The following is a 26,148-nucleotide window of genomic DNA, read 5'->3' as shown; positions in this document are numbered from 1 at the left end:
GGATATTCATCCCCTCTGATGGCTGAGTAATATTCCATTGTATATATGGACATCTTCTTTATCCATGCATCTGTTGAAGGGCATCTCAGCTCTTTCCACAGTTTGGCTATTGCGGACATTGCTGCTATGAACACTGGGGTGCATATGGCCCTTCTTTTCACTACATCTGTGTCTTGGGGTAAATACCCAGGAGTGCAATTGCTGAGTCATAGGGTAGCTCTATTTTTAATTTTTTGAGGCACCTCCACACTGTTTTCCAAAGTGGCTGTACCAACTTGCATTCCCACCAACAGTGTAAGAGGGTTCACCTTTCTCCACAACCTCTCCCAATATTTGTTGTTTCTTGCCTTGTCAATTTTTGCCATTCTAACTGGTGTAAGGTGTGTCTCAGTGTGGTTTTGATTTGAATTTCCCTGATGGCTAACGATTTCTTTTTCCCTGCATCCCCTGCCCTTTCAGGGTCCTCCTGCAGGGGCAAGGTGAGCCCAACCTCAGGCTGACTACAAAGGAAATGAATGTGGACTCAAGTCCATTGCCTTCTCCATCTGCAGGCACAGAGCATGGGTACAGAGTGAGCCTCTGGCCAGGGCAAGAGCAGGGCAGGAGCAGGACAGCATGTCCTACAACCTCCCATGGAGGAAGGGACAGCAGGGTGGAAGGGCTTTGAACAGGAGCCAGAAGAGGGGGGAGAAGGTGCAGACTCTCAGCTCCACGAGCGCGGAGGGCTGGGAACCTGCTTCCAGGGCTCAAATATGGAGGCGGGAGGAAAGAATGGCTACAGAGCACATCCTCTCTATCTGTGGGAGGGAGAGGTGGCCACAGGTGTCCAAGGTCTGTCTGGGGCCCACACTGAGATCCTCAGGTGAGAGGTGTTGAAGGGCTAAGCAGCTGGCCAAAGCTCCTGGCTGAGTCTGGAAGGCAGACTCTGGTGTTAACCTTTTTAAAGGGAGTTACCAGGGCACCAGCTCCTGAACCTCCCGCCATCTCTGGGCCTCACATTCTAGGAGGGGAAGAGAGGTCCGGTGATAAAGGCACCCTTCCCACAATAACAAATCACAACCTCACACATACCGTGTCAACTATGACAGTTGTTAGGAACGTGAACTTGTGGTATATGCACAGAAGTATTCTCGTATGGAGGTAATGGCAAATGTTCACAGTTTTTCTCAGATTTGGAAGCACAAAGGGAGTTTTATGTACTTCTTAGAAGTTTGGTGTGTTTCCACAATTTCTGTTACTTCTATTTCAAATAGAATGTTGTTCAAAGTTGCCTGGATGAACACAGGGAGAGAGACACGATGCACAAAGCTTGGAATTCACGGCCGATCTTAATCCCTGGTTGCCAGATCATGGTGCAGGAGCATCTTCCCAGCCAGAACACGGGGTCCTTTGCTTCCAAGCATAAGCTTGGTTCTCCCAACTCAGACCCTCCGGACTTCTATCCATGGATTGGTGCCTGTGTCTCACATGCTCCCAATGCAAGACTCATGAATGTGGTCCCTGAGATCCCAGGCAGGCTTGCAGGACGCCCTAGTTTCAGTGGGAGTTAGTTTGTGAATATTGTCTCTGCCAGGCAGAGAGAGATTCTTTTTTTATTTTATGTTTTAATGGAGACAGACTTTTTCTTACCTGTTCTCCCTTCCTCTCTCCCCACAGTCATCTCCAATCCTGGGAACCCTTCTCCAGATTGTAAAGAGAAAGAAACAGCATGGTAGAGTGGAAAGATAATGGCCAACCCAATCAAACAGATATGCACCTTGTTCCCTGGGGAAAAATACTTTCTCTCTAAGTGCCCTTGGGCTTCAACTGGAAGATGAGGTCATTTCTTTCTAACCTATGTGATTGTTCAGAGAATTCAAAGAAATCAAGTGCGTAACATGCCCAAAGAATGTTTGACACCAAGTAGGGTCGTCCTGACCATTATCCACATGTGAATTTCTTTTTTCTTTCTTTTTTTTAGATTTTATTTATGAGAGAGAGAGGGAGAATGAAAGCATGTGTTGCAGGGGAGGGCCAGAGGAAGAGGGAGAAGCAGACTCCCCAGCAATCAGGGTGCCTGATGTGGGGCTCAATCCCAGGACCCTGAGGCCACGACCCTAGCCGAAGGCAGATGCCTAACCGACTGAGCCACCCAGGCACCCCTTCATATGTGAATTTCTTAAGTCCTAACAACTACATCTGATGTACCTCTGGGAGTACCTCTTGTTTCCACCTGTGAGGTCCCAGAGGCACAGAGAAGGGAGTCACTTGTTTAAGATCACATAGTAGGCAGGTAGCACACTTAACCTTCCATCCCCGATGTGCGGGGGAAGATTATGGTGGGGGATCACACTTGGGGCAGCCTGTGTCTGACTCTGTCTGGGAATGAATTCACTCAAGATAAATGGGCCCCACACTCTTTCCCGCAAGATGGGAACCTGCCATTATCAATGTCTGTCTTCTCTATGGTGACCACCAACCACAAGGTAGGCAAGGAGTGTCATCCTGTGAACTGGGAATTATTGTGCCTCTCAGGTTAACCAGGCCAACGATGCATTCATGTTTTCACCAGATAGTTTTGATTATCTCATAGGTGCGAGGCCTCTTTCTAGGTGCTGAGGAGAAAGCAGTGAACACAACACAGAAATATCTTGCATTCATGGCACTTTCATCCTTGAGAGGGGAAAGAGACAAGAAACATAAATAAGGAAAAGCCTTCAAATGACAAACCAGGTTAAACATGTGGGAGAAAACAGGAAAGGGACATGGCGAGCGTGGTCAGGGAGTTTTGCACATATGTCCAAGTATTTCCTGTTTACCCACGAGTACGTTGGCAAGTCTCACTAATCAAGTGACACTTAGTAGTTGAAAGAGGGAGGTAAAAAGGCAGAGAACTGATGAGAAAACTCCTTTCCAGGCCTCCCTGCTCCTTTCCTTCCCTCATACCCCATTTCTAGTGACTAATCCAAATATGTGTTGCTCTCTCCCCATCATCCCCAGTGTAAGTCTCTCCCACTGTAACCATTTCTGGTCTTTGTCTCCCTTGGACAAATTAATGAATAAAGCTCAAGGGAAACAGATCATCTAAACCTCTTCACCCCTCTTTCTTGAAGTGTCCCATCCATCTCTCAGAGTGGTGCTACACTGGGCAGTCGGACCACATCTGGAGTATCAGGCTCTGGTCCTGATGACCCACTTTGGCAGGGGTGTAGTACCGCTGGAGGTCACACTGAGGCCAGTGTCCCAGATGGTTCTACTTGAAAGGGATGGAGCAATTCCCTCACAGATGCTCAGTGATCCCAGCTTTGTCATATGTGAAAGGCAGTCCTGTGGATGTGGGGTTAGACACGCTCTTTGTAGGCCAACATCCAGAACTACAAGCGAAGTGAAGAGGTACTAGCGAGAGAGATTCTCTGCCAGTGTTAATTAGTACCTTATGCTAGATCTAATAAAATGAAATGGGGTGTCTGGATGGGCTGAGTTCTAAGTATCTGGAGGAATGCAAATGCAGACAGGATGTACCGTCTTCTGGGAACATTGTAGAGAGGATTCAGGTGGCTTGATCTGAAATTTATGATTCTGTGATCTAGTGGGATGCCTGAGGGCACGTGATGGGAATAAATAAAGCTGGAGCCTCCCTCTGGGACCGTCTCAGGAATGGGCCCCAGGATGTTCCATTTGCTTCTGCTGAGCATATTCACAGTGCTCTTCATGGATGAAGGTAAAGCCTGGTGAGGGAGGCAGTGATGGTTGGTGAGAGCTTATGTGGGGAGAAAAAGGAGGTTTCTAACCTTGACTTTTTGGGCTGCTGTAAAATGGCTTAAGGAGATTTTTTTCTTCTCTTCATAGGAGACAGAGTCCTGACATCGAAATGTATGGTGCAGTTGGTTTGCAATTTTTGGATAAATAATGCCACAATGAGAGGGGACATTCCTGATTTTTTCAAACATTGTCTCTCTATCCTCCCTGACTACATTCTGCTATCCTCACTCACTGTTCTTGTGTCTGTTTTCTGCCCCCAGCCTTGGGTGAAGGGAGGAGGAGGCTTGAATCCCTGGGGTCATAGCTGTCACCTACTCAAGGGAGTAAGGACCCCTGGCAGAAGTTGGGAAGGGTGTTAACTTCCTTTTTGTGAGGTCTACACCTCACCAGTGTATGTGTTGATAGTGGGGTAGGCTTCTGAAGCAGAATTATTTTCCCTAGAGCTCTGCTTTAAATTTTTCCTCTATTTAGTCATTCGATTTTGCTATCAGTGTGCCCACTTTAATGGATACAGATGCCTCACTGGCTTGAGAAGGTGCTGGAAGATCAACCTAACAGTTTACAACAGGAGTTGTTCCATAGATCACTACTACTATAGTGATCGAATTACAGGTAAGTGTAGGTTATAGAGAGACACAAAACGTTACCAATGGTGCCCACCTTCCCTGGAGTCAAGGTGTAGAGGGAAACTGGGATCACGGGAGAGACTGGAGAAAGTGGAATTCTCCATATACCCACCTGGGGTGGTGCCTGTGTGGGAGGCAGATGTCTTTTGCCTGGTTCTATCTAGAGAGACCTAGATGAGATGTAGGCACAGCTTTGGGGGCTCATTCCTGTCCACAGAAAACCAATGAGGTTTTGGAGAGATGTCATTGCTAGGAAAATGGTGTGATTAAGCAAGGTGATCACATTTGCTTTTTTTCTCTCTTTAGGGAGATCTCTGTATCGTTACACACAACTATCTTGTAAACCTTGTGAAGAGGGAATGGTCCAAGTATACCATGACTTACTGAGAGAAACACACTGCTGCAATCATAATGACTTTTGTAATAATGGCCACATAAATTTAGATACTACAGTTTTATTTGGAAAAGGGATAGATAACATGACTGATGTGATACAAAACAGAAGATAAACACATGCTTAAGATTTTAAACCATATGGGAACACATGTCTTCTTAAATAATACTTTCCCCTCCCCCTAAAATAGAGAAAGAGTATAGGGGCACCTGACTGGCTCAGTCTGAAGAGCATGGGACTCTTGATCTCAGGATTGTGAGTTCAAACCCCATGTTGGGTGTGAGATTACTTAAATAAATAAACTTTTAAAAAGAGAAAAGAAAAAGAGATAGTATAAAAGGGAATAGACCAAAAAGTAGAAAAGATACACACAAATACACACACACCATAAAACATTATAACAGCATTGATTAAACATATCAACCAAATTAACACTCTGATGATTTAGAAATATGACCAAGTCAAAACAATTCAAAATGTGTAAATATAAATGAATGGGAAAATACATATTAAAAACCCATATGGATTATGAGCCTATTTATGGGTTTAAAATCATCAAAAGAGATAATATACTTTACATTATTAAAGTCACTAATCTACAATAAAGATATAGATTATTAAAAACAGGCAGCCAGGGCGCCTGGGTGGCTCAGTTGGTTAAGCAACTGCCTTCGGCTCAGGTCATGATCCTGGAGTCCCTGGATCGAGTCCCGCATCGGGCTCCCTGCTCAGCGAGGAGCCTGCTTCTCCCTCTAACCCTGCCCCCTCTCATGTACTCTCTCTCTCTCTCATTCTCGCTCTCTCAAAATAAAATAATCTTTAAAAAAAAAAAATAAAAACAGGCAGCCAATACCACAGCAACAACTTTTCTTAACAACTCTCCTATAGAAATTATAGGAGATACGATGAGAAAAAGAAATGCATGCTAATCACCAGATCATGTGGGTAAATAATTAGCAAGGGGATTGAAGACATATACAACATGACTATTAAGGTAGATCTTATAAAACTATATCTAATCCTGAACCCAGAAATAGAGAACATGGCTTTTCAAATGCACATGGAACATTCACAAAGATTGGTCACATATATTTGCCCTGTGGAGGATAGAGTTGATTTACATCTGAACTGTAAAATGTCCATATTTTTCTCAGTACATGTTTGGAATTTTGGCCAGGATAAAAACCTTTATGACGTGCTCCTTAAAGTCTGAAACTCCCCTGGTGACTCCCAGCATCATTTTATTTACTGATACAAATGAACTGTTTTCCAGCCTGGCTTGATCACGTGGTCAGAGACATTATAACCCCACCCCTCCCCACCAACCACATGCACCCTCATTAAGAACTTAACGTGAGAGACTGTGGACTCTCAGAAACAAACTGAGGGTTCTAGAGGGGAGTGGGGTGGGGGCATGGGTTAGCCTGGTGATGGGTATTAAAGAGGGCACGTATTGAATGGAGCACTGGGTGTCACACACAATGAATCATGGAACACTACATCAAAAACTAATTATGTAATGTGTGGTGATTAACATAACAATAAAATTTTAAAAATTAAAAAAAAAGAAATCAACAACAACAAAAAGAACTGTTTAAAATAGCCCTGAAGCTGAGATTCCTCACACAGATTTTGATTGTGCAATCCAGTGACAGAGAGCCATCTGTATGTAAATGAGGACTCCTGGGAGCTTGTGCATGGAATGTCTCTTGGATTTCCCAATTTTTGTCCGCACTCTCCTTTTGCTGCACTGTATCCTTTGTCTTTAAATAAAAGCTGTATTCAATATGCACTATAAATATGTTCCTAGAGTAAGTGTGTTCTATGAAGTCTGATGAGGTTTTCCAGATATCTGAATTTGGGAAATCTTTGCAAGGCCTCAAAGAAATATTCAATAAATGCCAAGAAATAGAAATAATATAAGCAGTATTCACTTACCACATGCAATAAAGTAGAAGTTAAAAACAAGACCAGAAAGGTACCCCAACCTGGAAATACAGAAAGATGTTATCAAGGAGCTCTTAATAGGAAAATCCAGGCAAAAAAAAAAAAAAAATACAGAATTTTTTTAAATTTTTATTTATTTTTATTAACATACAATGTATTATTTGTTTCAGGGGTACAGGTCTGTGATTCATCAGTCTTACACAATTCACAGTGCTCACCATAGCACATACCCTCCCCAATGTCCATCACCTAGCCACCTCATCCCTCCTACCCGGCCCCTCCCCTCCAGCAACCCTCAGTTTGTTTCTTGAGATTAAGAGTCTCTTATGGTTTGTCTCCCCCTCTGGTTTTGTCTTGTTTCATTTGTCCCTCCCTTCCCCTATGATCCTCTGTCTTGTTTCTCAAATTCCTCATATCAATGAGATCATATGATAATTGTCTTTCTCTGATTTACTTATTTCGTTTAGCATAATACCCTCTAGTTCCATCTATGTCATTGCAAATGGCAAGATCTCAATTTTTGATGGCTGCATAATATTCCATTGTATGTATATACCACATCTTCTTTATCCATTCATCTGTTGATGGACATCTAGACTCTTTCCATAGTTTGACTATTGTGGACATTGCTGCTATAAACATTGGGGTGCACATAGCCCTTTGGATCACTACATTTGTATCTTTGGGGTAAATACCCAGTAGTGCAATTGCTGGGTCATAGGGTAGCTCTATTTTCAGCTTTTTGAGGAACCTCCATACTGTTTTCCAGAGTGGCTGCACCAGCTTGCATTCTCATTAACAGTGTAGGAGGGTTCCCCTTTCTCCAAAAAATGCGGAATTTCTTAACAGAAAACATATCAAAAACTATGGAATACAGCTATAGCATTTATCAGAGGAAAATTCATAGCATTAATTACACATAAAATTTAAAAAGTAATTAATTAAACACTCAACTCAAAATAGCAGACCAAGAACAAAGCAGAAAAAAGGAAAGAACTAGCAATAATTAAAAGCAGAAATCTCAGAGATAGTGTATTCATTCCATATGGCCGTGTACTTTCTGTGGCTGTGTACCATAGACTTAGTGGCCTAAACACACACATTATCTCACAGTTTCTATAGGTCAGAAGTCCAGACAGAGCTTAGCTGGGTCCTCAGCTCAGAATCTCACAAGGCTGCAGTCAAGGGGTAGACCAAGCCATGTTCTCATTTGAAAACTTAATTTAGGAGGAATTCACTTCTAAACTCTTCTTGGCCTGTTGGTAGAATTCATCTCTCTGTAGTAGTATAACTGAGTTTCCTATTTTCTTTCTGGCTCTTGGCTAAGGCCTCTTTCAGCTCCAAAAGGCCATTCATTCATAGTTCTCTACCACGTGGCTATCCCCATAGTCAATTTACAACATCACTACTTCTTCAAGGCCAGTGGGAGTGTCTCTCTCTTGTTTGCTAAAATCCGGTCTTATATAATGTAACATAATAATATGAATAATATTCCATCACCTTTGCTACATTCTATTGGTTAGAAGCAAGTCACAAGTTGTGACCACACTCAAGGGGAGGGTGTTATTCAAGGGGTGACTCATTGGGTATATCCCATACCTTAGGATATGTCCGCCACATGTAGAAAACAGGAAATAAATACAACAAATAAAAAGTTTAAGCAAATCACAAAGTTAACCTGTTATTTAAAAAGGAGACTGCACAAATACAAAATATTAGATACTGCGAAGGAGAAATAAACATCCAAACTGGGGAAATTTTAAAAAATATTTACTTTAAATTTCAAAATTAATTTGTATAATCCTATGCAAATCAATATAAACATCTAGCTGAAATAAGTAATTTTCTAGGAAAATAGAATTTTTACCCAAACTGACCCAAGCAGAATTAGAAAGGCTACACCAACTCATTTCTATTTTAAAAAATAGGGAAAATTGGGGTGCCTGGGTGGTGCTGTCGGTTAAATGACTGACTCTTGCTTTCGACTCAGGTCGTGATTTCAGGGTCCTGAGATCAGGCCCTGCTGCAGGCTCTGTGCTCAGGGCGGAATCTGCTTGAGATTCTCTCTCCCTCTCCCTCTGGCCCTCCCACTCATGTGCTTGATCTCTATATCTCTCTCTCTTTTTTAAATTTTTTATTGTTATGTTAATCACCATACATTACATCATTAGTTTTTGATTATATATCTCTCTTTAAAATAAATAAATCTTTAAAAAATAAAAAATAGAGAAAATTATAAAAGAGTTCCTGTCACCTCCCAAAAAAAGCACTACATGTATATGGTTTCACGGAAGAATTCCAAAAAACCTTTTTTTTTTTTTTTTTTTAGGGAGGTTAGAGGAGAGGGAGAGAGAGAATCTTAAGCATGTTCCATGCCCAGCATGGAAGCTGCTGTGAGGCTTGATCCCACAATCCTGAGATCATGACCTGAGCCAAAATCAAGAGTTGGATGCTTAACCGACTGAACCACCCAGGTGCCCCCCCAAAAAAACTAATAAGTAGATGATTCCAATGCTACTTAAACGATTTCAGAGTATAGATAAGGAAAGGAAACATTCTTTTTATTAAACAAATAATATCCAAATCCAAATGAGTTTATGTAATACAGAGCATTATAAAAATCTCACTTTTTTTGGCTAACTGAACATAATAATAAAAAAAAAAAGAATTGGAAGAGATTGTCATTAAAAAGACTCGATGATGAAAAAAAGTCTATCTTGTCTGACATAAAAAAATTTCACTTATAAACATCAATTTAAAAATCTTTGACAAAGTATTAGCAGACAAATTTCAATATCAGTTAAAAGGATAACATAAAATGAATTATTTCGTTTCTGTTGAGTAACAAACCATTCCAAAACTCAGTGGCTTAAAATTATAAATTATTTTCCTGTGTCTGAGGAATTCAGATGATCCCGATTTGCTCAGCTGGGCAGCTCTGCTAATCTCAGTGAGACCAAGCTCACTCATATGTCTAGTGGGTAGCTGGAGATTGGTTGATTTAGCCTGGCCTTAACTAGGGTGACTGAGCTCTGCTCTGCATGCTCATCTTCTCCTGGGACCAATAGACTAGCTTAGACATGTCTTACTCATGGCAATGGCACAAGCATAAGAAAGCAAGACCCAAACCCATTTGAACCTCTGCTTACATTAAATTTGCTAACACTCCAATGGCCAAAGCTAGTTACATGGCCATGCCTGGAGTTAGGAAACTGGGCAGGTAATCTCACCGAAAATGGGAGGACATTGAAAATTTGCACATTAAAGGATGTACACATAAAGGAGGGGTGAAGAATTGGGGCCAGATGATGCAATCTGCCACACATTATGGCCAAGTGAGCCTTATTCTAGGGATGCAAGAGTGGTTCAGTGTTAAAAATATCAAGTAATAATATAATAACAGAAAAATCAGATTATCATCCTAAAGGGTAACAAGTAGTCATTTCACAAAATTCAACACCTGTTCATCTATAAAAAAACTCAAAAGTGGAATTGATGAATGCCTTTAACATGATAAAATTATATATATCTCAGTTCAAAAGCCAGTAGTTTATTTAATAGGGAATATTAGATGGTTTCATGCTAAAATAAGAAACAAGGCTAGGACGTTCACTACATATACAGCTAATTAGTATAATATTAGAAAATTAATCAATGTAATTAGACAAGAAAAAGGAATTAGAGGCCTTAGAATTTGAGAGGAAGAGACAAAACTATTTTCTTTTGCAAATGAAAGGGTGTATATCTGATGAAACCAAAGAATCAATAGACAAACTGCTATGAATAACAGAAAAATTATTAAAGTATTAGAACATGAAATTAACATTCATTTATCAATAGCATTCACATATATAATAACTACTTAGAATATAAAATGGAATGTCTCGTTTAGAGCAGAAAAAAACCCATATAAAGAAAACTATAAAAAAACTATTTAAAAAAAAACCTATAAAAGATACCAATGAAAAATACCAATAAAAGCATACCATAACTTTTTACCCTGGAGTTAGACAAGTTGACTATAAAGATCAATTGAAAGAATAAACAAACAAGAAATGTCAATAAAATGCTGAAGACAAAGAGCAATGAAGGAGGGCTCGCTTTTTCTAATATTGAAATCAACAATGGGGCTTCTATAATTAGGACAACATGGTATTAATACATGAATAGACAAAGAGGACAACTTCTTGAAAAGATTTCCTTGATGATTTAAATGGCTGTCAAAACAATTTTTATTGAAGTAATGCTTTCTCTGTTCCTTCCTGTGTCATAACCCTCAAATATAACTACACTTCTGAATTCTATCACCATATTTCTGTCTTGTTTTTAAACTTCATATGAGTGGAATTGTATAAGTGATATGAACTGTAGTCTTTTGTGCCTGGCTTCTTTTCTTCATCCTTATGTCTTTGGAAGTTATCTATGTTGTTGCATATAGCAATAGTTCAGTCCTTATACTGCTGTGTAGTGTTACACTGTATAAATACACCACATTTTATATTTTCTGCTGTCTATGAACAATTGGGTTGTTTCTAGTTTTTAGTTGTCACAAATAAAGCAGTCATGAACCTCCTACTCCTCCAACCTTCCCACCCCTTCCTCCTTCCTCCTTTTTCTTTTTATGGCAAATCCTTCATTAGAAAATAGCACTGATTAAAAAAAAATTGATTCTATGTGGGTTGTTTGTTCGGAGGAAGCAAAATAGCTATATCAAGTGCTCTAAACGCATGAGAAATAATGATTAAAAATTTTCCTAATTTGATTTAGGATGAACATGGTTGGGAACAGTTAAAGGGCTCAAGAATCTTAGGGTTTTAAATGAAATTGCATTCTTGAAAAGTAGCAGGCAATGAAACTGTTAAATAATTCCTTACAGGTTTTAAAGATTAAAATGTAACACATTTTAGTCACATGCCTATCATAGGGGAATTCAAATGGAAATTACACATTGGCCCTCCGATGAGCTACTTTCTATTGAAGAAAGAAATACTTTCTGGGGAATTTGTAAGTCTGTCCAGTCGCCCACAGTGACATGAAACAAAGATGAGTCTTTAGAATCGGAGGGATTAGAGCTATAATTATGACTTCAGATTGTGTGATTTATGTTAATTCTGTCATTTCTCTTGTCCTGTTCCTCCTCTGAATATTCTTATAAACATCTTTTGGTGGACCACTCACTCATTTGCTACATAGGGTAGAACTGCTAAATCATAGGATGCACCTAATAATGAGGTTGAGAATATACTTATCATATTATTTTCAAAATACCAATTTACAGTCTCATCAATATTTTTCAGATGCTTATTGACCATATGGGTATTCTTTTTGGTAAAGGACCTGTTTAAGTCTTTTGCCTCTTTTTTTGTTGGGTAGTTTTTCATTATCAAATTGATTTGTAAGAATTCTTTTTAAAATTTTTATTGAGATATAATTGATATAGAACATTGTGTAAATTTAAGGTGTATGATGTGTCAATTTGGATACATTTATATATTACAATATAATTGCCACCGAAGCATTAGCTAACACCTTTATTATGTCACATTATCATCATTCTTTTTTGTGGTGGGAACAATTAAGATCTAGTCTCTTAGCAACATTAAAGTTAATAATACAGTATCATCTGTAATCACTGAAATCACTAATTTTGCATTAGATGTCCTGGATTTGTTTATTTACTGATTGCACATTTGTATCTTTAAACAACATCTCCTCAATTCGTCCACCCCCTTGACCCTGGTAACCACCTTTCTTACTCTATTCTTACTTTAGATTCCATATATAAGTATGGAATTTTTAGATTCCATATATAAGTGAGATCATACAGTATATGTCTTTCTCTAATTTATTTCACAAAATGCCATCAAGTTTCATCCTGTTGGGGCGCCTGGGTGGCTCAGTCAGTTAAGCATCTGCCTTTGGCTCAGGTCATGATCACAGGGTTCCTGAATCAAGCCCCGAGTTGGACTCCCTGCTCAGTGGGGAGTCTGCTTCTCCCTTTGCCTCTCCCCCGGCTCATGCTTTCTCCTCTCTCTATGTCAAATAAATAAATAAATACAATCTTTTTTAAAAATTTTAAAAACTGAAATAAAAAAGGTTTCATCCTGTTGTCACAAGTGGCAGAATTTCCTTCCTTCTTTATCATGGCTAAACAATATTCCTGTGTGTGGCGGGGAGGAGGGTATCACATCTCTTATTTTTACATTAATCTATTGAGGAACACAAGTTATTTTCATAGCGTGGCTATTATAAATAATACTGCAGTAAATGTGGGAGTACATATATTTCTTTGATACCCTGTTTTCATTTCTTTTGGGTATATACCCAAAAGTGGAATTGCTGAACCATATGGTAGTTCTGTTTTTAAATTTTTGAAGACCTCCATGCTGTTTTCCATAGTAGCTGTACCAATTTACATTCCCACTAACAGTGCCTAAGAATTCCCTTTTTTCTCCACATTCTCAACACTTGTTATCTGTTTTTTTTTTCTTGATGATAGCCATTTTAACAGGTGTGAGGTGATAGCTCATTGTGGTTTAGATTTCTTTGATTAGTGATGTTGAACATCTTTTCATGTACCTGTTGGCCATTGGAAGTCTTCTTTGGAAAAATGTCTATTTAGACATTTAGATATTTTTTAGACATTCCTGATTTAGACTTGTAGGTTGTATGTTTCTAGAAATTGACCCATTTTGCCTAGGTTCACCAATTAGTTGACATATGATTGTTCTTAGTAGTCTTTTATAATTCTTGTTATTTCTGTGTTATCAGTGTAATGTCTCCTCTTTCATTTCTGATTTTATTATTTGAATCTTCTTTTTTTCTTAGTCTAGCTAATGGTTTGTCAATTAGTTTATGTTTTTGAAAAACCAGCTCTTAGTTCTGGTGATTTTAAGATTGTTTTTCTTGTCTCTATTTCATTTATTTCTATTCTGATCTTTGCTGTTTCCTTGCTTCTGCTAGCTGTCGGTTTATTAATTTTTCTTTTGATTTCTTCTTTGAGTCATTGGTTGTTCTGGATGGTGTTAATTTCCATATGTTTGTAGATTTTTCAATTTCATCTTGTTATTGATTTCTGGTTTCATACCATTGTGGTCAGAACATACTTGGTATGATTTCAGTCTCCTTAAATTTACTGAGACTTATTTTATGTCCTGTCATATGGTCTATCCTGGGGAATGTTACATGTGCACTTGAGAAGACTGTGTATCCTGTTTCTGTTGCATAGAATGTTCCATAAATGTCTGTTAGGTCCATTTCATCTTGTATGGTTTAAGTCCATTGTTTACCTGTTGATTTTCTGTCTGGATGACCTATCCAATGCTGAAAGTGGAGTATTAAAGTCCCCTGCTACTTTTGTATCATAGTCTCTTTCTCCTTTAATGTGTTAGTATTTGTTTAATACATTTAGGTGCTCCAATGTTAGGTTTGTATGTATTTATAATTATTGTATCTTCTTGATGAATTGACTCCTTTATCATTATGTATTGACCTTCTTTGTCTCCTATTACTGTTTTTGGCTTAAAGTCTGTTTTGTGTGATATAGGTATAGCTACCCTGCTTTCTTTTGGTTTCCACTTCTATGGAATATCTTTTTCCTTGCTTTCGCTTTGAGCCTGTGTGTGTCCTTAAAACTGAAATGAGTCTTCTTTTTCTTTTTAAACTGAAATGAGTCTTTACAGACAACATATAATTGGGTCTTGTTTTATCCATTCAGCCACTCTATGTCTTTTGACTGGGAAATTCAATTCATTTACATTTAGAGTTGTTAATTGATATGTAAGGACTTACTAATGCTATCTTATTGTTTTCTGGTTGGTTTGTATTTATATTGCTTCTTTGCCCCTCTGTCTTTTTTCTAAGTCTGACTTTTATATTAACCTATAGCAGCATGTTGTATATTTTTGTATGTTTTTATGCCATTGATGCCATTAAAGATGCCATTTTAGCATCTTTTCATTTCAGCTTGAATAGCTCCTTTCAGCATTTCTTGCAAGGCAGGTCTAGTGGTGACAAAATCCCTCAGTTTTTTGTAAGACTTACTTTTATGTTCTGGATACAAGTTCTATGGGAGATATAAGTATTGCAGATATCTCCTGTAAGTCTTTAGCTTGCCTTTTACTCTCTTAGAGATGCATTTTGATGAACAGACATCGTTCATTTTAATGTGGTCTAATTTATCATTTTTTAAAAATGGTTTTGCTTTTTAGGTTATGTTTAAGTAAGTAACCTTTGCCTCTTCCAAAGTTATAAATGCATGCTATGGTTTCTTCTAGTTTTATTGTGTACTTTTCATATTCAGCTTATAATCCGGTTTGAATTTGTTCTTTGTGCATGTTATAAGATAGAGGTAATGGATAGAAAAACTTAACTGTGTAGAGGACCCAGAATTAGTATTAGTGCTAAGGGAAATGCAGTGTACTATGAAAGGAGCATCTCAAATTAGTTGAAAAAAAATATAAACTTTTAAATAAACATTGTTGAGCTAATTGGATAGCTATGTGGAAATACATAAAATTGGATCAATTTCTTACAAGGATAAATTCCAAATGGAGAATTTGAGTGTTAATTTAAATGTAAGTGTTAGAAGGAAACATGCATAAATTATTTTCTAACTGGGGCATAAAAAGTGGCTGAATTCCATTAATTATCAGGAAAGTGAAAGATACCCTTTACAACCACTAGAACAGCTAAAATTTAAATGACTGATAATAATTGGTGATGGGAGGTATGTGGAACTCTCATACAGTGCTGGTAGTACTATATATTTGTATCATTACTTTCACAAGCTCTTTGGCAGTTTCTTTCGAAATTATGTATATGCCTATATGGCTACCCTATGACTTAGAAATTTTACTTTTTTTTACCTACGCAAGAGAAATGAACGTGTATGTCCACCAAAACTCTTATTACAAGGATGTCCATAATAGCTTTATTTACAATAACCCAAACCTCAAAACAACTTCATGTCCATCAATACAAGAATTGATTTAATAAATTATTGTATATGTATACAATGGGAAAAAAAAAGAACTCTTCGTGGAAGGAAAAACATGCATTAATCTTAAAAATATCTGGAGACTGATAGAAGCCAGACTTGAGAGAGTAGTTTTCATATACTTTCATTTGTTCAAGTCCATAAATTCAAGAACAGGTAAAATTATACTATGATGATAGAAGTTAGAACAATAACTTTGAGAGTGGGTGGTTACCTGAAGAAACTCACTGGGTTAATGGAAATCTGTGTTTTATCTGGGATGGTGGTTATATAGGTTTATACATTTATCAAATCACATCAAACTGTATACTTAACATATAGTTATTTTATTATATATGAATTATACTCCAATTAAGAAGATAAAGTAATTCGGGGTGCCTGGGTGGTTGATTCGGTTAAGCATCCGACCCTTGATTTTGGCTCAGGTCATCTTAGAGTTGTGAGATGGAGCCCCACGTTGGGCTCCATGCTGGGTGTGGAGCCTGCTTAAGATTCTCTCTCTGCTTCTGCCCCTCCCCCTCCCTCTCTAAAAAAAAAGAAGATAAAATAGTTATATTTCAACTCATAATGAATGTTGGATCTAGTTAATAATAATCAATGGAGACTAAGGCTGTCAGATAAAAGATTGAAGGGAAACTGTATATTGTATAAAATAAATCTGAGAACAAAAATATCTACGTGATCAATCTTGACATCATTAAAACTAGGAAAACCTGTGCCTTCAGATATTTCCAATAGAATTGGGTCAGATTACCCTTTCTAAACTTACACCTCTATTTTATAATAGTAGTATTGATTATGAATTTTGAAGTAAGATTAACTAATGAGTTTTGGAAGAATCCCATCAAAAATAATTGTTGGTGGGGCGCCTGGGTGGCTCAGTCATTAAGCGTCAGCCTTGGGCTCAGGTCATGATCTCAGGGTCCTGGGATCCGGCCCTGCATCAAGCTCCCTGCTCAGCGGGAAGTCTGCTTCTCCCTCTGCCTGCTGCTCCCCCTGCTTGTGCTCTTTTTCTCTCTCTCTCTCTCTGACAAATAAATAAAATCTTTAAAAAAATAATTTTTGGTTAAGATATTTGTATACTGGGGTGCCTGGGTGGCTCAGTCAGTTAAGCATCTGCCTTTGGCTCAGGTCATGATCCCAGAGTCCTAGGATCAAGCCCCACAACAGGCTCCCTGCTCAGCAGGGAACCTTCTTTCCCCTCTCCCTCTGCCACTCCCTCTGCTTGTGCTCCCTTGCTCTCTCTCTGTCAAATAAATAAAAAAAAAAAACTTTAAAGATATTTGAATACTGAAGTGTCCCATAAAAATAAATGTCTTTGGCATAATCCCTTCAAGGAAAACATAATATAGTGAACATTCTTTGTTTGGTAGGGAGTAGAGATTACCATTACTATACACTCAAAAAAATAGGTATGCAGCCAGAAAAAGCATAAAAGCATCATAAGTCCTGCAAACTAAGTAGATGCACAAGAAAAATTTCATCAACATCACTGGCCATTCAGTTAAACACAGTAAACTTTCACTGGCCCACTAAAGGCAGCAGAAATGAGTAAGACACGGGATCTGTTCTTGCTGTGATTTGTAACATACTGGGCAAATAAGACAAACAGAGAAATGATTCATTGAGAGAGAGCGTCAAAAAAGGTATCCATAAGGTGACTTGGGTATTCAGAGAGGGAGAATTTGTACAGCAATGGTGTGGGTCGCTGGGGAGGTGATAGTGGAAGTGGATAGCAAAAGAGGAAAGGAACAGAGAAAGATTAGGAGAGGAAGGAGAAGAAGGGAGAGTTGCGATGTATCTTGAGTGCACATCTTGACAGACCTACAGGTGGCCGCATGTGAGCTATGACTATCACAGAGCCAGGGATTTCCTTATTTTCTGATTTGTACAGACATTGTATATGGATGTACTCTGCAAAGGCCAAGAAAGTCATAACGGAGTTTGAAGGGAACATGGTCCACTTGGGAAAGTAATATGTCCATAGAGGAAAATATCATGTGTCCACCATCCATTTGGCTGCTATTTCTGCTTAATTTCAGTAAACAGTAAATGGGAGTTTTAGATCCAAATATCAGCTGAAGTGTTTCTAGTCCGCCTCAACTAATTTAAGCTAATCATAAGGTTTGAAAACAGTCATGTTTTAAATTTTGCTGTACTGAGCCTCTTGGGACAGGCTTCTTGGAGCATGGAAATACCATTCCCTGTCATGGGAGAAATCTGTTGTTCAGGATCATTATCCTCTGACTGAGGTAGAAACCAAGCTGGAGGCACCAGGAAGGATGACACTGAAGGAAAGAGAGCTGCCGTACATCGAAGATGGACAAGACGGGAAAGCAAGGGCATGCAGAGCATGAAGGGGGAGAAATGTCGACAACATTCTAAAGTGAGACCTCAGGAGGGCCAATATTTTAGATTTTGAGGTTACAAAAATTGTGCTTGCAACATTTATGAACATAAGTCCGATTGTTGAGATCAAAGGTCAAGTCTCTGCAGAATTTCTGACACACCATATATGATAACTGCAGAACGTTATCTGTAATAAGAAGGAACATAGAAAATAACCCAGTGATCTAAGTTCTGTAAAGACAGGTCAAACCTGACACTAGTCCTGTCTGAAAATTTAATTAGGCATCAGGGTAGGTTAAGGGATGGCTTTGCAGCTTACACCTACCAAAAGGACAGAGGCAGGGAGATGCAGAAATCACTGACCCCCTTCACAGTTGTTTGCCTGGGGTCCCTAACAACGCTCAATTCTCTATAGCTGCTTCATTCCTATTCCTGGTAGAAGATTAGCAACTAGTGCTTCAGTGTCTGCAGAGTTCAGATCTGTTTGGTCAGTTTTATTGGGAATATAGAACACCCTTCTTCCTCCTGTCTCATTGTCCCCCATCCTCTTCTGTCTGCATGCACAGCGACCTGAGCTCAGGGGCATTCTGCTCTTTGGTTCCTCTCCTGGATTACCCTGGGTAGAGATATGAAATTGCTGAAGTACTCGCCTAAGAATGTTCCAAGAATCTCACATTACCTCCCCTGACCCTCTAACTTACCCTGGAAGATCTTTAAAGTCATGCATGACTCGAACTTCTGGGCAACACAGTAACCAAAGCCTCTTCTACAACGATCTGTCCGTGTGCGAAGGTGGCACGTCATGCACTTCAGTGGTGTCACTGCTGGAGAGCGGAGAGCTGCTGTGAGTGAGACCAGGGGGACTTTCACAGGAGCTGGAATTATCTAGACCTGATTGTGGGAGGTGGGGGTGGGGTCCAAGGGGTAGATGAGGAGCTGGTGGTGGGTAGTAAAAAGTTGGGAGCTCTTACCAACTTCCTATCCCAGAGAAATGCCATTGTGAGAAGAAAAGGATTCTTCTTGTCCCTATTTCAGCCCTTCTAACTGGGGTGATTTAGAGCAGTGATTTAGCCTCCATGGCGTTGGTTTTTCCAGCTTTAAAATGGTTCTATGAATGATGGCCTAGCCTACCTGACTGACAGCACTGTAGATCAGTGGGAGTGTAATAATGAGGGTGAGTGCTTGAAAATATTTTACGCCAAGCTAGTGTTGCTCACATTTGCTGTTTAGATAATGTTAGGTAATATACTCTGTAATTTTGAACTTCGAACTGAATATGTAAAGTCCTCATGAATTAGGACATAGGTAGTGGCATTTTATGTGGTATTGTGGGGTGAGCTCATTGAAATACAGGGTTTTTTTTTTTTAAGATTTTATTTATTTATTTGACAGAGAGAGACACAGCGAGAAAGGGAACACAGCAGGGGGAGTGGGAGAGAGAGAAGCAGGCTTCCCGCTGAGCAGGGAGCCCAACGTGGGACTCGATCCCAGGACCCTGGGATCATGACCTGAGCTGAAGGCAGACGCTTAATGACTGAGCCACCTAGGTGCCCCTGAAATACAGGTTTAATAAAAGAAATAAATAAGCAAAAAACCTCTCCCTGGTGCGCCTAAATGCAAAAGGAAAGTAGCTTTTATCAAGCATTTCATTGGGCCATGTTCTCTTACTTTGTATCTGATTTAATTATCACAAAAACTTTGTATTTCCCCATTTCTCAGATGAGCAACCAAAGGTACAGAGATTTTAAGACAGCGACTGAAGCATTAAACAAACAAACAAACAAAACACCTCTGATTCTAGAGCATCCGATATTTCCTCTCCTATAATCATTTGTTTTCATATAAAGTCCCTGATAAGGGTATCAAAAGCCATTGTTCAGCACTGAAACAAGCTACAAAATTATCCATTATAGACTGACCAGCTATGTCAGCAGATGGGATACAGATTTATGAATGAAAAGATGTCCTCAGAAAAATCTTGCTGGGATTTTGAATTATAGAGAATGGTAGAGACAGAATGGAGAAAGAATATGAAGGGGCAGCCATAGAGGCTTGAGCCCCTGGTGAGGAATGGCAGAATGTTGAGGTCAGAAAAGATGGCCCATAAGGCAGAAGGAGCATTCTGAAGAATGGCTTCCCCTCCCTCATAAATATGGTCAAGGCTCAGCCCTCCATGGGTACCTACAGTACATGTAGAGTTTCCAGGGGCTCCCTACAGCCTGTCTCTGGAGCCCACTTCTCAGGTCTGTGACTCACCTACAATGAAGCAGAAAAGGAAGAAAACCATCAAGAAATGTTTGTCCATTCTGAGCCAGAAGTCCCTTGCACAGGAAGAAGCCAGGAACTGCAAGAACGGCTCTTCAGGTTATAGGGACGAAACCTTCATCATAGGGCAGGGATTATTCATGCCTAAAGGGAACCAATCACACAAGGTTTCCTCTGGAAGCTCAAGTTTATTCTCTCTCTCCCCCATAGTAAATTATAATGATAATTGATAAATTTGGGGGTTTACATTAAGCTAACTTTGTTTTTTTAATAAAATCTTTCTCATAGTAATTAGTGTTATAGTTATGATGTTATCATTCTTATCCTAATTTTACAGAGGAGGAAACAGGCTTGGTGAGGTCTAGCATCTTACCCATGATTACATAGTGAGTGGAGGCCACACTTGTAACCACCTTGATTCAATACCTCATGGAGGTTTTTTTTTTAAAGATTTTATTTTTTTTTATTTGAGAGAGTGAGAGAGAGCACAGAGGGAGAGGAAGAGAGAGAAGCAGACTCCCTGCTGATCAGGAAGCCCAATGTGGGACTTGATCCCAGGAACCTGGGATCATGATGTGAGCCCAAGGCAGTCACTTAACCAACTGAGCCACCCAGGCGCCCCTGCCTCTTGAAGATTTATTCATACATTCAGCAAACATTTACTGGGAACTTTTGTGTTCCAGGCACAGTCCCATGTGTGAAAGTAGGACAATGTATAAGTCAGGAAAGCTTATGTAGTTCCTCACCCTATGGGTGAGAAACAGCAGAGTGAAAGAGAATCTATGATCAAGCTGGGCCTTCAACCTAGAACTTCTGATTCTCAGCCCAGGACTACTTCACCTTAGCAGAAATCTGTTCTCCACAGCCAGAGACCATTTATTCTGTAGGGCTATGAAATCCCCCTTAGAATTAACACACAACATGATCTTTACCAAATTTATATTGTAAACCAGCTGGTTTTTCTATGATTTAGGTATCTGTCTCTACAAAAGTTAACTCAGTTAAGGTTCACCATGGGTAAAGCGCTGGCCAGTCCTGGCATTCTAGGGTTCCTAAACCTGTCAGTGAGCTGATGGCACCTTGGCTGGAATATAGGAATCTTCCATACACAGCTAATTTAATGACATGTTCTTTTCTGTAGGAACAATATGTTCATTAAAACATATCAAGTCTGACATTTTTAGACATCAGGTGAGGATTGGGTGACATACGTCTTAGTTCAAATGCCACAGAGTTGACAATATTCTTTTTCTATCACCACTCGGAGTGTAGAGCCCATCTTTGCCTAAGAAGAGAGCCAAAAGCCTCAGACAGGGAATTGGTTTCTTTGAAAAGAATTGGTTGTAGAATGGAGAACAAGATGGTGAACCTAATTTTCTATTCTGTCATATTGTAGGAGAGAATCTTAGAAACTGGATGGCATTTTTCACGACTTTCCAGAGGCTTATCAAGAAGGCAAAGCCCTAAGCCTTTGGTGCTTGGGTTTACAAGGCTATCGGAGCATTTCATTTGTCACCCATTTTCTCTGCTTTATCTGTTTAAAGAGAATGACTCTAAAATCATAGCAAAGGAAGCAAAGGACATTCTAGGTTAAACTGCAGTTGGTTTTCAGTGCCTACTCTTCTTCCTTGGCAGATGCTTTCTGAAAGGCCCACTGAGTTTTTTTTTTTTATGTTATGTTAATCACCATACATACATCATTAGTTTTTGATGTAGTGTTCCATGATTCATTGTTTGTGTATAACACCCAGTGCTCCACGCAGAACATGCCCTCTTTAATACCCATCACCAGGCTAACCCATCCCCCCACTTCCCTCCCCTCTAGAACCCTCAGTTTGTTTCTCAGAGTCCATCATCTCTCATGGTTCATCTCCCCCAGCCCACTGAGTTTTAAATCTCTTTTCTACTGGATTATTTCCAGTTAGGATTGTGGAATTTTGCAATTCTACCCAAACACTGGGGTCCTCTGACTTATTCCTCATCTTCCCCCAGTACCTCATCCATCAGATTTTCTCTTGAAAACAATTTCTTTCTTAATTTAGTATGACATAGGAAAGAATAAGTATTAGAACTACTGGAGGCAGTGTGGTACAATGGAAAGAGGATTTTCCTGGGAGTCTGGAGACCTTTGGTTGATTACTATGTAATTCACGGCATCTTTAGCAAGGCATTTATCTGTGATGTTATATTTCAACCATAACATTCTATGGTTTCATAATGTAAATTATGAGGATGGGTACCAAGTTCTGTTATTCTGACCTAGCAGTTTGCTTGGCACGTGATGATGTGCTGAACATATGATAGCTCAATGAAGGAGGGAATGAGTGAAGGATAAACAACACATGATACCATTATCCACTATCCCACTGATACAGAGTCCCAAATTAATGCACTCCATGATAAGACGGCCATCCACTCAGCATAGATGCCATTTGCCCCACTCTGGGGAGGAGAAAGCAGAACATTGTGTCCTCATATTCATGGTCTCTCTTGGCTTCAGGGTGGGTAACTGAGATCTTGATGATACCACAGATGAGCAACCCTCTTAACTTGTACTTCTAAGTGCTGCCCTTTGTTTTGGGGAATGGACCTTGGCACAGCGTCAGAAACCGGGCTACTTTGTTCCTGGGCTCCCAGGGGCAGCAATGACTTTCCAGAGGGTATATAGAGACTAGAGTGTGAGATAATGATCATTTAAAAACTCCGGTGGAGAGGGAAATTACCCTTACACTCCAATTGCTGGTGGGAAAAGAGATGAAGGAAAGAAGAACAAAACCAGCATTTACTGAGTGCTTTGCTATGTGCCACACACGATGCTAGCCACTTCTACTTAGATCGTTTCATGGAGCCCTCACAACACCCTGGTGGTGAAGTGTCTATCAAGGAGCCCAGCTGAGGTTCAAGCATAGATCAGTGTCACTAAAATTCTAGCTTCATTCACAATATTGCTGTTAATATAATGCTTTAGATGAAAAGTCCCAGTGGCTAATGAAAAATTTCAAAAAACCCTTTCAGAACTGCTTATGGACTGATCTTATGCAGGTGAGTTGCAGATTTTTGTTAGCACCTTACCTTCATTCCTGAGCAAAATTTATTAATATGGGGTCTAGGGTCCTCTTAGTTTCATGGGTTCTATGAACCTTGATAGAAAATTTTATATTTTTCATTAACTTCTTGTCAGAGAGCAAGAATTTCTGTCCCTTTCATGGTCCTTTTGGCCAGACTAAAAAGCAAATTGACATGAAACATTAACAGGAGAAAAATCAAATTTAATAGCATACATATGGGGAACCCCTCAGACACGGAAATTCCAAAGACAGACAGGCAAAATGAGGTATATATGTCCACCCAAACTAAGGAGAAGGAGGTAGGAGTCTGGGACTTCAGAGGAAAGGAATGCAATTTACTGGAACATTAAAAAAAGAGTAAATGTTTAGTAAACAGGTTTGCTGGGTCATTCAGAAACAGTGGGACATGAGGGCTAGGTTCCTCCCCATCTACCATACCCAGTTCTTATCATACTGTAGTTTTATCTACAGTGATAGCTCTCTTCCTGGAGCAGGTGCTCCATCTAAATTCTTTTAGGCAGTTGAGAGGTGGGTAAAGAACTTTTCCTGAATCTGCTGGCTTGTGATTGATTGCTTTTTTTAAATTTAGATTTTATTGATTTATTTGAGAGAGAGAAAGATCAGGATTAGGGGGGAGGAGCAGAAGGAGAGGGAGAAGCAGACTCCCCACTGATCAGGGAGCCCCAGGTGGGGCTGGATCCCAGGACCCTGAGATCATGACCTGAGCCAAAGGCAGACGCTCAACTGAGCCACCCAGGAGCCCTGACAGATTGCTTTTTGACTCAAAATAATCTTCATGCCAAAATAGTCCATCTTGGGGTGGCCTGCTCTTGGCTCCTACACTTTAAAGGATATTTATCATTTCCTTCCATATTTAATGTTGGCAACAAACTGCAAAATGTTAACAGTGCCCAAGACTTTATTACTAATAGAAGTAAGTGAAAGAACAGGAATTAGATGTTTTCATTTGCATCTTTGAACTTACTAGGACACAAGGCCACAGTGGTTGTGTGTGTGTGTATAAATATCCTCATGAATGCAAGTATGAAGCCAGATAAAATGAAAGTGCATCTCACTTCTGTCTGTCTGGAAGATTAGGAATTTTTCCTAAGAAAGCTCAGTTTGAAAAACCGCATGTTTCTGGGGCACCTGGGTGGCTCAGTGGGTTGGGCATCTGCCTTTGGCTAGGGTCATGATCTCGGGGTCCTAGGTTCAAGCCCTGTATCAGGCTCCCTGCCCAGCAGGGAGTCTGTTTCTCACTTTCCCTCTGCCCCTCCCCCCCATTCATGCCTCTCCAATGAGTAAATTAAAAAAGCTTTTAAAAAAAGGAGAAAAAATTGGCATGTTTCTAAATGGAGCTGTGCCATTTTACAAAACCCTTTTCTTGGGGCTTCCATACATTTTCTTTCTTTCTTTTTTTTAAGGATTTTATTTATTTATTTGACACACAGAAAGAAAGCACAAGTAGGCAGAGCAGCAGGCAGAGAGAGAGGGAGAAGCAGACTTTCACCAGCAGGGAGCCGGATGCGGGGCTCGATCCCAGGCCCCGGGGATCATGACCTGAACCAAAGGCAGTCGCCCAACCGACTGAGCCACCCAGGTGCCCCTTCCATACATTTTCTTACCAGCTTGCTAGATGAAAAGAAGCTCTACTTATATTGGATAAACTTTAATGAACCATGTTGGCACTGATTTGTGTCCTGCAACAAAGGAAAAAAAAATCCATAATCCATTTTCCTTGTCAAATAGGATAGTTGATATTTCTTTAAAAATTTGAAGCAGTCATTGAGGAATTGGCACTTTTGCCATACTCCTTCATTTTACAATTGGATAAAACTAAAGGAAATTTTTTCAGTGTTACCAGTTTTCCTTTTCCTTTTGGTTTTGCTTGCTCTGTGCATGCTGAAGCCGTCAAAGAATTCTTAGATCATGAGTCTCTTTTGGCAACTCTAAAAGTCAATGACTTTTTGGCAATGGTAAAAAGGTGGTTTTATCATGCAGAACTTTGAAACAAAAGCTTCCTTTCCCTTTTTGCAGATGGAACTCCTACAATGCTTGGTGACCATCTGGTTTTCCTACTTCAGTGAGAAAGGAATCTCCTCACATCCTCGCCACTCACTCGTTTTAGGACTTACATGCACAACAGACAACAGACTATTCAAACAACTCTGAAAGAAATTCTGTCATCAGCTGAAAGAGCCATCAACTTTATCCAAAGTAAGTTTCTAAATCATCACATTTAAAAAATATTCTTGTGGAAAATAAGAAAATCTCTATCACACAGAAGTTCTCTGGCTTTCGAAGGGGCAAAATTTAGTATCAATTTTGATAAAAGAAGTTTTATTTATTTGTTTATTTTTTTAAAGAAAAAATAAACCCACGCTTGGAGCATTTTGAAAAAGAGAACTTTATTCATGGCCTGGCTCATCTCAAAGATATGGTAAACCATCTGAATGTGATAAATGTTTGCACTCAAGGTCCTGAAGTTACTGTTAACTGCTACTGAAAAAAACAAAGCTTTACCATACGATCCAGCAATTGCACTACTGGGTATTTACCACAAAGATACAAATGTAGGGATCCGAAGGGGTACGTGCACCCCAGTGTTTATAGCAGCAATGTCCACAATAGCCAAACTGTGGAAAGAGCCAAGATGTCCATCGACAGATGAATGGATAAAGAAGAAGTGGTATATATCCACAATGGAATATTATGCAGCCATCAAAAGGAATGAGATCTTGCCATTTGCAACGACGTGGA

The 26,148-nt window shown here is 39.6% G+C and overlaps 1 protein-coding gene and 1 pseudogene across 1 annotated transcript; one reads left to right on the top strand and one right to left on the bottom strand.

Annotated features, from left to right (window-relative positions):
* The first annotated feature begins 859 nt into the window (after positions 1-859).
* LOC113915098 overlaps positions 860-26,148 on the top strand; it is a 58,233-nt pseudogene continuing 32,944 nt past the window's right edge.
* PATE3 (prostate and testis expressed 3) lies at positions 18,118-20,360 on the bottom strand. Its single transcript, XM_027580832.1, has 3 exons — positions 20,312-20,360; positions 18,757-18,879; positions 18,118-18,242 (listed from the first exon to the last, which is right to left on the bottom strand). Exons 1-3 carry the CDS (start codon positions 20,358-20,360, stop codon positions 18,118-18,120), a joined length of 297 nt encoding a protein of 98 aa, XP_027436633.1.

This window comes from Zalophus californianus, chromosome 11 (assembly GCF_009762305.2).
Source record: "Zalophus californianus isolate mZalCal1 chromosome 11, mZalCal1.pri.v2, whole genome shotgun sequence".
Classification (NCBI taxonomy): Eukaryota; Metazoa; Chordata; class Mammalia; order Carnivora; family Otariidae; genus Zalophus; species Zalophus californianus.
The sequence above is the reverse complement of the archived record's forward strand: the minus strand, read 5'-3'. Positions and strand labels throughout refer to the sequence as shown.

Bases quoted from the DNA above. Each gene is read 5' to 3' on its own strand.
- PATE3 (XM_027580832.1), bottom strand. From the start codon at position 20,360: ATGGACAAACATTTCTTGATGGTTTTCTTCCTTTTCTGCTTCATTGTA. The intron at 18,880-20,311 runs GTGAGTCACAGA...TCCGCTCTCCAG, and splicing joins CCTTTTCTGCTTCATTGTAG to CAGTGACACCACTGAAGTGC. The intron at 18,243-18,756 runs GTAAGTTAGAGG...TTCTTATTACAG, and splicing joins GACTTTAAAGATCTTCCAGG to ATAACGTTCTGCAGTTATCA.